Source organism: Trematomus bernacchii, unplaced genomic scaffold (genome assembly GCF_902827165.1).
Source record: "Trematomus bernacchii unplaced genomic scaffold, fTreBer1.1, whole genome shotgun sequence".
Lineage (NCBI taxonomy): Eukaryota > Metazoa > Chordata > Actinopteri > Perciformes > Nototheniidae > Trematomus > Trematomus bernacchii.
In genome coordinates this window covers 1,992,230-2,005,647 of record NW_022987797.1, presented here as the reverse complement: position 1 = coordinate 2,005,647, position 13,418 = coordinate 1,992,230, and the positions used below count along the sequence as shown (strand labels likewise).

Below are 13,418 nucleotides of genomic sequence, written 5' to 3'. Positions count from 1 at the left end.
GGGCTGTGGGTCAGTAAGCTGTATCTGACCCCCTTGGACATAATGCACTTACGTTGTCCCATGCTCCTTAGGGACCTGGGAAACGTGGTGCGCTGGCACCTGCAGGGTGGAGCTATGGGCTTATTCAGACCAATTAGGCTCTACCCTGCCAAGTAAGCTGCGGTCCCGACTTCTCCATGGTCTCAAGCGGGTGATAGGAAGTTGGGGTGCGGTGGCTGTTAGCCAAAGGCCGGTGCAAAGGGGCAGTGTGGTGGGTCGATGTTGTAGGACGACATGGCGTTTATCCATCGGGGCTCCACCCACTGTACCCATAGAGTCCAGTAGAGGGCGGAGCCTGTGTGAGATAGAACGGTGGCTTACGTATTGTAACCCTAGTTCTATAAGCACAGGCGGAGCCCTCTACCTAGGGGCCCTGTCTTTCCTATGATGCTCGCTGAAGAGGGTGTAGGATGACAGTCAGGAGGTGTAGCTGCCTTATATACTGTGAGCTGTGCGCGCATTCAGGTAGGCTCGCCCTGATTGGCCGGCTACGTTTATACAACTTCAGTGTGTGAACGCTCGCGTATCATTGATGAGAGTAGTACCCATAGAGTCCAGTAGAGGGCTCCGCCTGTGCTTATAGAACTAGGGTTACAATACGTAACCCACCGTTATGTCATCATCACATGTATTCTTCACTTTTCGAGGTTTTTAAATGCAATACTTTTTCATGTTCTATTCTTCATCTTCTGCATGATTTGGTTTCTTGGATTTATACCAAAGCTAGTAGGCGAATACAATGACAACTCATACACATACTGTACTGTTGCTACAGAAATGCTTCACCAATGTCAGGGTGATCTTGTGGTTAATTATCCTCCACAGCTCTGAGGTCTTGGGTTCATCTCTCAGCGGAGAAGGAAGTCTTGCATTTTGTCAGAGTGACCTTGAGGAAGATGCTGAACTCCTCACTCGTTCAGTCATCACAAGTTGTTCCAGAAACTCAAGAGAATAAATACAATAAAACATTAAAACGCAGTGCATCTACAGCTCTGGGAAAAAATAAAGAGACCATTGTAGCTTTCATTTTCTGCAAATTAAAATCTCTTTAATGACAACATTTCTTTTTGGCATTTGGGAGAAATGTTGTCATTAGTTCATAGAATAAAACACAAGTGTTAATTTAACTTAAATAAATACTTGTAAATAGCACCAGAGAAACTGATCATTTTTAAGTGGCTTTATATGCCTGAAACTCTTCTCATTTTGATGAAAATCAACCAAAGATGTTTATTAAAAAAAAACCTTATCTGCCATGACAAGAACATAAGAACCTGTAAAAGAACCAGGGAAAATGTACCTCAAGCTCTTTTTAAAGCAAAAACTGTAATGTAACTGTTATTTAGGAGTTCACTGCAGGACATGTATGATTTGTCACTCAACTACGGTGGCCGACATGCAGGTGCAAACGTGCTCAAACGACCCAAAACAATTGTGCTAAAACACATGCAAATGAAAAAGAAATATAGCGTTTACTAAAAGCGCTGAATAAAAATACTATTTAGCCACGTTAGCTAGCTAGCTTACATCAGATGAGCAATAACATCAGAAGGAATCATGTGATAATATTGTTAAAATAAACCAATAAAACTCACATTTTAGGTAGGTTTCCAGTGACAGTTGGCAACTTTATAGTTCGAACGTCAACACACGCTCAGTCCCAGCTGTGTGCGTCACTCTTTAGTGTCCCCATTTCCGTTGTGTTTTGAGCTTCTTGCAGCGTATTTTAGTCTGGTTTTAGTGTTTTGTTTATTAAGCGCTTTAAGTAAACGCTGCGGATTTTCTGTCAATTTGGTGAATGTTTTCTGAAGGCTGTGCATGTGTTTAGGCACATTTGTGTTTTTATGTTTGCATTGTTTTTGAAACTGCAGCGTGTCTTTCATAATGTAAATATCTGAGGCTGGCCAACGTACTCATTCAAAGGAGTCTTAACTAAAAGTAAGACACTTAAAGAAGCCATTAGCCGCAGCAGAGATCATCCTCTTCTCTCACAGTCGAGAGACTTTAAAATGCTTCTCCGTCCTCATCACATTTCCAACATGGCCTGGCTGTCATGGACCGCCGGCCATCGATTTAGAGTAAGTAATTTCAACATCAAAGATAGCAAATCAATGGGAAGTCCAGTTATCAAATCGCCATGTGGTTTTCTGGGTTTTATTTCCATCCTCTCTGTCTCCAGGCTTCTCTCACTCTCATTGTCAGTCTATGTTCTCTCTTCTATCTTTCTCTTTGTCCATTCCTTGTCACATGTCTCTTCATCCTTGAAGAAACCTCCACTTTTCCACGCTCAGTGTATTTGTCATACCCCACTCTTGTCCTTGCCCATTGATCCTTCCCACTCACAGTCTCGTTCTTGACCTCTCACCTTGTATTTTTCTTCCCTTATGTTCTCCCTGCTTCTCAGTTTTTCATATGCTAAAATAAATTATTCACTGCAACCTTATCTGTGTATCAGAAGCAGAATGGGAGCTGCGACAGTTTCCTGTTCTTTACCTAAACTGAACTGAGGGGGGCATGTCCCTCTCCATTTAAGCCTTGTTTAGCTTACAACACTATATTGGGATCGATTGATTTGAATTATTAAAGCAGGAGCGTGTGTTTGGGAGAAAAATTGAACCAGTGAAAGCAGAAAGAAGGGTCATGCATATCTTATGCTGCGTTCCTGAGATGTGTACGATTGGGATATTTTAGCATCTTGTGCGGAGAGATGCAGGTCAGAATTCTGAGTAGCAAGCTAGAAGTAAGAGCTCTCAGCCCTGAGGCTGCGGAGGAGCAGTTATCGGACATCACAGTGGCATACGCTGTCAAAGTTTAGTGACTTTCTGTTGACAGGTCTAATATTGGCAATAAGGTTGTTTGGGTGTCCTTGAGCCCAAACCTGCCTGAAAACTTTGTTGTGAACTGGTCCTATACTTTCGTGTAATTGTATATGGAAAAAATACAATTTAAGAACAACCTTCCCAAGATTGTTCAATTAAGTCAAATTCATCTCCATGCTTGCCTTTGGATTAGATATTGGGCCACTTTAATAGACAGCAAGCTGCAACATGATATATTGTTGTTTATAAAACGGACAAGTCAAATCAAGCAATCTGATTGGTTCTTAGCCGTGATATAATAAGCGTATATCACGGGTAGAATTGTAGTTACTTTTCACAAGTCATGTATCCCTCCGCGTCTGAGAAAAGCTACAACCGTTACAACTGTTACATTACGTCCCTTACGAAACTAACTAACTAACAAAGCTTAAGATGGAAACATTTAAGGTTAACTTCGACCTCCGGGGTGGCCTTACTATGGAGGAGTGGATTGAGGAGTGCCTATCTCCAGAAAAAAAAGCACCTAAACGACGACATTCAGAGCTACGTGAAGAGCAGGTAGACCAACTGGAAAAGTATCACCATTCAAAAGCTTTCTGATGCGGGTCTTGAAACAAAGCAGAGAAATGATGACCGTTAGTGGCCACAGGTGCGAAAGCTCTCTCCAGAGCTACTGGAAGCCAAATCTCGGGGACCGGAGAAAGTGGAGCAATATTCCTGCCACGCCAAGCAACAGCCTAGAACAACCTCAACCTATACAAGTAACCACGTAAACCATTCTACTGATGATGGACAGTTTTTCAGTGGGTGCACAATAAACAGCAACATGCAAATGAATGTAAATAAATAGCCAAATAATCGATCAACGCTCTCTGTCTAATATGTTCGCTAGCTGTTAGTGTTGTTGCATAGCAACCACCTCACACTATGTTTTGTGCAGAAGGCAACGGAGGGACTATTTTATTTTGAACATCATTATTTACTAATAAAAACTATTTAAATTAGAGTGTGTATTTTTCTTTCACATTGCCACATTTGGTAACCGTTTTATATTGCTTAAATATTTGAGTAGTTGATTAATAAGGGCTTACAACAGTGAAGCATTATGCCTGTAACCTAAGGAGATGAGATCTATTAAGCCTCACATCGTCAGTTTAAGTTTTTTAATAATATCCCCATAGAGAGAAAGGAAAGCATTTAACAGCTCATTGCATTGTGTTTCTCAAAAGTTCTTCATTAATATTCCAAGATGCTATCTCGTGGACAATGGGTGCTTGTTTTCTTCTCATTTCATATTATCTCCATTGCTAGGAAACAAAATGTCTGTTTCTGTATCTCCCTCGGAGAAGAGTCCCAATAAATGGAGTCCAATTTATTTTGTATTTTGGTCTTTAAAAAGCTCTCTTTACCCCTAACAGTTTCCTTGTCTCTACTGCTGAAGTATCACGTCATAAAAAATGTTTCTCAAAACTTTAACTGACCAATTAAAGCATATTTCCTTTTCTATCTTGTTCATGTTTCTGACTTTTGGAAAAACAATATTGTGTAGTTTTCTGATGTCTTTTAAGTACTTGTAATGTCTTAGAATTCAAACAGAAAGAAGCTGAGACGACTGTTAAATATTTACAATCTGTAAAATATGCAGCTTAACTGATCCGTTTCTCCCTGTAAGCCTTCCCCAAAAGGGCCATCATGAGATTTGTGAAATCAATTAATCTTTTTTGTGGAGCCAAAATGGCCATCAGTTTCCTCAAATCTCTCCTGTAAATTAGGCAAATGAGCCGCGATAAGTCTTCCTGTCCCCCATTCCCTAAAGTGGCACAAAGTGCCTTCTTGACATCCACGAGATCGATTTATTTTCCATCTGAAGCCGAAGACACAGAATGGCCCCCGGATTCTTAAAATCCCTGCTGTAAATTAGTCTGCTGAACCATGATATGTCTTCTTGTCAGTCTCTCCCAAAAGGGCCATGATGAGATTTGTGAGTTCCGTGCATTTGTCACCATCAAGAGACAAAAATGGCAAAGAATGGTTTTGTGGAATTGCCATATGAAGCTGAGGTGTAACGGGTCTCCTGTGTGTGTTTTTTTCAGAAGGGTCATCATGAGATCCGTGAACTCCGTCAGTTCCACTTCACCAGCTGGCCCGACCACGGCGTTCCCTGCTACGCCACCGGACTGCTCGGCTTCATACGGCAGGTCAAGTTCCTCAACCCGCCTGACGCTGGGCCCATAGTGGCACACTGCAGGTAAGGACACAGCCACGCACCTAAAGTACAAGGTTTACTACAGAAGACAAACTGAACTCCCTGATGCTGCTGGTCTCTGTCTGCTGGGAACAAACAAACAGCCGCTCACTCACCCCTAGATTCCACCGGGTCCGTCTGCGCCGCGTTACGGCTGTGCCGCGGTTTTGGTCCGGCCTCCTCCGGCGTCATCGCATTGCCCTAATATAAGAAGATGATACTATGTTTAATAAAACAATTACTTACATATATAAATATACTTACATTTATAAATATATATATATATATATATATATATATATATATATATATCAATACTTACATGTAAGGCATATTTTTATGAATCTATAAGAAATCCTAGGATCCATCTGTATTTCTCAATAACATTGTATTTGATAGCAGCTCGAAAACTAGTTCACTGTCAGCCCTTTCTTTTTCCCTTTTTTCTGTTCCCCCTTCCTCCTCAGTTAAGGCAATAGAATAGGTAATAAGTAATGATATGATCTCTCTCTCACACACACGCACACACCAATGTCCCTCAGTATAAATGAGATCAATGGAGCTAACCTTTAAAAAGCAAGCAACTGAAAAAAAGAAGAAAGAAGTTCACCTCCCACCCCACTTTCACCGACCACCACCATAATCTACCAGGAATAAAGGTGGTAAAAAAAAATTAAGTGACAGTTTTAAGATCCCCATGGTGACAGTATATTTAACCTCCATGTTCTGTTCTTTATGGGACATAACAGTTCAACTCTGGGGCCAGGTTGTCAGCAGGCACAGGCTTTAAAAGGTCAGCGCTCTGACAAGCTATGAAAAACAGTTTGGAGTAGGAGCCTCATATCGGCGTGAACATTTACAATGAATGTATTCCATTTAGCGGTCCACTTTAATACAATGCATAGCTTGCATGTGTGGCCACAGAGGGAATAAACCCCTAACCTACTCTGGGGAGTGCATCTTAGAGACAAAAGGCCCTCATACAGTCAAGTAGAATTAAACAGGCTTCTTCTGCGTGTTTATGCCAATGGCAACACAAAGGGCATCAACTGAGCCATTTCTTTACCTGCTTAAAGGGGACATATCATGCTATATTTGAACAATATATTGTAGGGCCATCCCTGTATAAAGTATATAAATATAGTTTTTTTTTCAAAATACCAAACAGATCCTGCATTTTAGCCATGCCTCATTTCGCTCTATTTGCTCTTTCCAGGCCTGTTTTTGCAGGGGGCTGATTCTGTGAGCTGCAGCTGACCACGCCCCCCTGCAGGAGAGGGGAGCGTGCTTTGAGATCAGCTGCTGGGCTGTCAGAAGAGGGGGAGAAAAAGAGATCTCCATCCTCCGTGTTTTATTCTTATATATGATTATATAGAGTCATTATTCATTTGTTTTAAAGCTCAATAAATAACAAAGAAGACCTTTGACCGGCACTTTTCTAATTTTGTCCGGAAGATTTAAACTTTAACGGACATGTTGACCGGCGGAAAAAAATCTAACGGACTACCGGAGAGAATTACAGTGCTTGCCTCGACGGGGAGGGATTGCATTGAATTATAGCAGCAGGAGGCGCAGACGCTTGCCTCGGGGAGGGAGAAAAATAAACAGAAGGGCAACCATGGCAACCATGCGCGGGAAGTCTTCTTCGCTGCTTTTGTGGCAGACTACAGCGCCACTTACAGGCCTGGCATATGTACTACAGCGTCTCCAGCGCTTTCGAGCGGCAATGGCCGGCCGTGGCCCAACCCCACATTCCCCTGATAGGTGGAGAGTTGGCCCAATAGCCGTAGCGCCACTGTCCTGACGTCAGGACAGTGTTCAAATCTGGATCAGTTTTTATCAGATCAGTTGCAGCCCCTTTTTTTAGAGATTTGGGTATGGAGGAAAATAGAGAGGGTTGTGTTTTCTGACACTTGGTGAGTTCCCTGGAACACCGGGGACACATATTCATGTATAAAAGACGTACAAAAGTGCATTTTGCATGATAGGTCCCCTTTAAATTGTACTTGTTGTCTTTCTGTTACATTACATTGAGAATAATGCCATATACTCTTACCCTCCCTGAGGACATGTTTTAAAAAGACCTATACAAATATATTAAAATCCCCCCTTGTTCATGCACTCACATTACACACTCTTAGACAAGTCCGTTGCATGCAACTCCAATGGAAATTATTAAAACATGTCTGTAATTTATATATAACTGCAACTTTAACCCTTAGATGCACGAGTGACTGGACCCTACACTCTTCCATAAGTGGGTCAAAAAGGACCCGTATTAGAATAATATGTGTTTTTATGCCATTTTTGTCATTTTGGTTAAGAAAAACCACTCGTATAATATTTAGTATTATATTTTGGTTCACACTAGAAATCTTTTATATTTAAGTTTTCACTATTTATAATTTTAGACATTTTTTTTACATTTTGAAAATAAAACGAAATTCCATAGAAAATGCATGCGGGTCATTTTTGACCCACATATGGAAGCTTGGGGTAGTAATACAAAAACTTTTCTTAAAATGTATACAATTTAAAAGGCATGATATCCAAAACATGATTTTTGAGGAATAGCTAGAATATGAAATGATAAAAAAAAATGTAATTACAAAGATACTCTAAGAAAACCACCTCACCGGGTCAAAAAATACCCACTTATGCATCTAAGGGTTAATATGTGACATCTTACAGAGACAAATAGAAAAGGAACTTGTTACTTTTAAAGTAAAATTAAGTTGACACTGCAGCATGCACCTTCCAAATGTTTATTGTATAAACATAATTCATAAAATAATAAATGTCCCTCTCTGCAGCATTTTGGCAGGTTTATCTAGTAAAAACTTAACAACCCCCAGTTTATGAACCGCTGATTCAAATAAAACTACTTGTCCAAGATATTGAACAATTGCTGTAATGGTTAAACAAAACAAATGTTGAAAATATAACACAAACCATGAAATGATACACCATTTATTATATTGAGTTATGAGTTCTAGTTTTTTTGTGTTTTTTTACAAAACACTTTTGTTCAAGATGCAAGATTCAAAGGCTTTGTTGGCAATGAAAATGTTAAATCCCAGGCTCCTCCAACAATGCAAGATACAATATAATAAAGAGATGAAATAAAGAGGATAAATAATGCAATAAAATAGTGCTTTATGTGAGATAGCAAATAAAAGCCAGTAAAGAAGCCACATTATGCTTTATTGGGTTTTCCCTTTCCTGTAGTGTGTGTTTTTGTGTAGCACTTGCACCTCTTTTGGCTAGCGCTCCAACGCTTTGTTTGTGCTAAGGGTTGGGACATCAATCACAACAGAGCCTGCCAGCTAACCAATCAGAGCAGACTGGGCTCTGGTTTCAGACAGAGGGTGAAAAGAGGTGCTGCAGCACAGGCCGTTTGAGAAAAATAAAGGGCTTTTTGAACATTAAAGCATGGAGACATGTCACAGTAGAGACACTACATACAAATATGAAGCTGAAAATGAAAATGAGCATAATAGCGCCTCTTTAAAAGTAAAGTAATAAAGAGGCTTACTTAAAAAAATTGAGTCATTAACAATTAATTAAAATACACACACTCTGATTTCTACTTCCTCTAACAGTACGGAAAGAAACAGGCACAAAGACCAACAGGCTATTAGAGAAAAAATAAGTGTACATACACACTTAGTGGAAGACAACAGCGGACAGAAAAATGAGGCGGGCAAAAAACCAGAAAGAAACAGCTGTAGTATGTGGACAGACAGGCAGGAAGTTGTGGCAGTCACTTCCAATTTCCGGGGGCACTCTGACGCTGTTGGCCTGTGTCATGAGGCCGTCAAACACACACATACATACATGCACACACACACCGAGGCCCAGCAGTATTCTGGTATCGACATTAATCACAGGGGTGACAGGTAATCTGCCGAGGCGTTCCTTTCTTTCTCTCCCTCCATCTTGCCTTTTTTCCCTCTCTTTCTCCCTCACTCTGGAGCTGTCTCAGGGAACTGTCAGGGGGATTGCCAAGAGAAAGATAGGTTCCTCCCCTCCCTCTCTGCATCCTTTCATACCTCACCCCTTCAGCTCCTTCTCCATCCCTCCATTCTTTCCCCCCTTGATCTCTCCCCTGTGACGACCACTTCTATCACTCCCAATCACCAAGCTCTCCCCTCTTTCTCTCCCTGTGTCTCTCGCTTGCTGGTTCCATCCCTCCATCTGTTCTTCTGTCCCTCCATCCGTCTATTCCCTGCAGGCATTACTGTTCAGGATGTGCCACTTTAACACCTGACATGGGGTATTAAAGTCTCTCCATGTTTGTGTGTGAGTGAGACAAAGTGAGACCCCATTTACACGGGAGCGCAAACGGACCGAATTCGTTACCAAAAAAGTCTTCCGTTCACACGCATTTGGCTCATTTAACGTGTCCGTTCACACGAGACCACTGGAAACGCTGTAGTACATATGCCGGGCCTGTAAGTGGCGCTGTACTTCCGCACGAGACCGCTCGTAAGCGCTGGAGACGCTTTAGTACATATGCCGGGCCTGTAAGTGGCGCTGTACTTCTGCCACAAAATACACCAAAAGCAGCGAAGAAGACCCCCGAGCATGGTTGCCCTTCTGTTTTTGCCCCGCGGTAGATTTAGCAACATGTAGTTCATGTAATTCTCCATGTCCACTTGTTGCTGATGGTTGTGGTAGAGGAGCTGTAGATTTTGCACTAACATCTGTAGCATGGTCGAGCTGTAGATTTTGAACTAACATCTGTAGCATGGTCAGTAGCAGTAGCAGTAGCAGTAGCTACTGACAGTAGCTACTGACCATGCTACAGCAGTGAGCAGCAGAGGTGGGGCTATGGCTTCATCGTTATCAGGAAATGATAGTATAGGACGTACACACTGAGCCGTTTGGCCCCCCAGACTGTTCCGTTTGCAGATCTATCCACCTTGGGACCCGTTATCGTTTGCGGGATCCGTTTGCGCGGTTCCGTTACGGCCTCGTGTGAACGAACGGGCTATACGCGAGAGAAAAGTAGCGGATACAGCCCGCTTCGTTCTCGTGTAAACACCGCCTGAGAGACACTCCACCCTCATACTCAAAACTCGCTGTGTATTTCAGGCTTCACAAAAGCCATCAGTTTTTTTTTTCTAGGAGAGAATCACTGAAGTTTTATGGTAGTAGTGTTTCCTGAAAATGACACCTAATATGCAACTGTGACATTTGTCATTCATTTGTGTAGGAAAGGGATTTTTTCCAACCTGACATTAAACTTTTGTGTTGCTCTGTTTTTCCTATGTGCTGTTATGTATCTACCTGCCCATTCATTCATTTTGTTCTTATCATTTTGTAACACTGTTACTTTATTTTGTATTGTTACCTACTCTTCTTTTTCTAATATACATAATATTTTGGGAAGCACGTTGTCACCTTATTTTGAATAATGCTTTAAACATAATGTTTTTTATAATTTTTTTATTTCCCAAATTGGGATCAATAAAGTACATCATATCTTATCTTTGTATTATTATTATTATTATTCTGGTTATTATTATTATAATTTGTTGTCATAAGTCACACCTTTCAGCATAGGGTTCAGACCAAAAAATATATTTAATAGATTGGTAATAACCTGGTTGTTTATTTGTCCCTGTAGTGCCGGTGCAGGGAGGACAGGCTGCTTCATTGCAGTGGACATCATGTTGGACATGGCAGAGAATGAAGGCGTGGTGGACATCTTCAACTGCATCCGAGAGCTGAGATCACAACGAGTCAACATGGTGCAGACAGAGGTCGGTGTGCTCAGAATGAAGGGTTATGTATTTTTGAAGAATACGGACACATTCAGTTCAATTAGGAAGAAGTCTTACATTACATGTCACTTGTTAGACGCTTTTACCCAAGGCGACTTACATACACTCAATACTGTGGGGTCATCCAAAATCCAAGTCATGAGAATTTAATAAATATTGACTGGAAGCATAATTCTACAGCGATAAGCTACATTATCAATATCTCTTATACACCCACATATACATACCCGCCAATCTATCCAGCTGTCTGTTTGTCTGTCGGCCAGTGGAGGTGGAGTATGAGACGCATGTAATGAGAGACAGAGTACTTCTTGTGGTCTTATATCATCCATCTCTATCAGCCTATTCATATTAAACATTCCTTGAATTCTAAGCATATGACACTTGTGCAAACACACACACTCACACACACACACAAAAACATAAACAAACTCATTCAAACTCATTCAACAGGTAATATTAAAATAGTCTATTCCCGATAAAGTTCTCCCTTTTAATGAGCTGAGGCTTTAGTGATACCATTACACGGCGTAATCATTTGTTCTAATTTTGTCCTATGAATCAATTGTTAAAGAGTGTGCATCTTCAAATGTTAGGTGTTTCATTTGGAACAGAAGCCTTCATTTAATCTCTAAGCCACCTTAAGACCACCTAATCCATCCCGCCCCTGCATTCCATTTGTTCAACTGATGAAAACCGTGCACATCCAAAAAGTCAACTTTACCAGGAATGAAGACAAAACAACCTAATTTTGAAAGTGACAGCTCAAGTTTAAAGACTGAAATTGACTTTGCAATGGGTTTTAAAAGTGCTAGGTTAAACGTTATCTATCACTTTGAGTGTTTTTACATGACATCGTGATTAAAAAGATAGTTTTGAATGGTGGATGCACATACTCCATAACTTGTAATACAATAATAGGAAGCAGGTGAAAGAAGAGTACTAGAGAGACAAATGTGCCCTTGTTATTTTATGGATGTGTTGCCTTTTTTCGTGCGTGCGTGCGTGTGTGTGTGTGTCACATAGACACAGGGGTCCCCAGTGCTGTGGGCAGCAGCGTGGCTGCATGTATCCTTTCACACAGGTGTGCCGACATCCACCCAGCAGGAGAGTCTTCCTGGCACTGATCTCCACCAGATAACTGCAGCACACAGAACACACCACGTCTAAATATTACTAGTACTACAACTTCAAGCATCTTTGGGTTTAGAAAAGCGCTATAAAAATAAAATGTATTATTATTATTATTACAACAACTATTACTCTAACTATCTATCAATCAATCTTTATTTGTATAGCACTTTCCATAAACAAAAGGCAAGTCAAAGTGCAACACAAACATAAAATAAAATAAAAGCAATTCTAATGCAGCAACATCTAACTTTGTGATGAATAAAAACACGCCATAACAACAAAAGTCAATAAACGTAGGATTGATTGATTTAATTTAAAAAAAAATGTAAATGGTGGGTTTGAGTTGGCTCTTGAAAGTAAGAACCATCTCTGCCACTTCTAAAACACATTATTTTTGTTACTATGAAAAATGCAGTTAAAGTAAAAAATGTAGTGATACATAATTAATACACAATAATCTAAATCTGATTTTAATAAAACAGCTTCAATGAATACATGGCCACCAACAGTGGTTTAAAAACTTCAGATAAATGATGTGAGTAATGAACGGATAGTTGATTACGTGCCCCACCGTTTAAAATGTCAATCAAGGTGATCTTACCATTTTTTTATTCACATACATTTTATCCCTTCCATTTTCATTTGTAAGCACTTGAATCATAATTTTTCAATTATAATTTGTTACTCAGGCCACCCTGCCTAAATGATTGATGGTAATGTTTTGTTGTGAATGAATGACAGGTGAAAATGATTAAACACGGCTCTCTTTTCATCATATCACCACTGTTGTAATTAAATCAGCTTCCAGCTAATCGAATCCCTTGAAAATGAATGTTTCGCTTCAACTCCATTTTCATCACCTATATTTATTATCAATTAATTTGACTCTTGCACCTTACCTCCATACTTGTCATAGTTAACCATATTGTTGACACATCCCAACCTGCTGCCTCTGTCCATAACCTTCATTTAAAGCTACTGTCCCCCCAAACAAATCATAAAATGAACAGACGTTATTTAGTCCTTTTGACACACTAAGGTCTGTGTGTGTATTGTTAACAGTGGTGTTAAGTAACTATGAACATGTAATAAAGTAATAATAATAATGATGCGCCGGTGACGATGGCCGCATCGTCTTTGTGCTCCTCTCCAACTTTGCCCATTTTCGTATTTTGTACATATTTCTTTTACTTTTGCCGTTTTACTTTTAACATGGTTCGCAACATGCTAGCCGACCGCACCTACTCTGCCATACAATATAGCAGAGAGGAACTTTTCCAATTGCGAAACTTCGTGGACAATATTAACCCTCCGACAAACAATGGAGATTCACCATGGCTACCTGTTGCTGTTCTACCTGAGAGACGCAAGAAGAAGACAAAGCGGGGATGC

At 40.5% G+C, this 13,418-nt stretch overlaps 1 protein-coding gene across 1 annotated transcript in view; it reads left to right on the top strand.

Moving 5' to 3' along the window:
* Positions 1-13,418, top strand: part of ptprt (protein tyrosine phosphatase receptor type T) — a 350,127-nt gene that overhangs the window by 318,326 nt on the left and 18,383 nt on the right. Inside the window, exons 29-30 of the mRNA XM_034149943.1 lie at positions 4,952-5,106; positions 10,736-10,871. Coding sequence (XP_034005834.1) covers positions 4,952-5,106; positions 10,736-10,871 — 291 coding nt within the window. The remainder of the gene's footprint in view (positions 1-4,951; positions 5,107-10,735; positions 10,872-13,418) is intronic.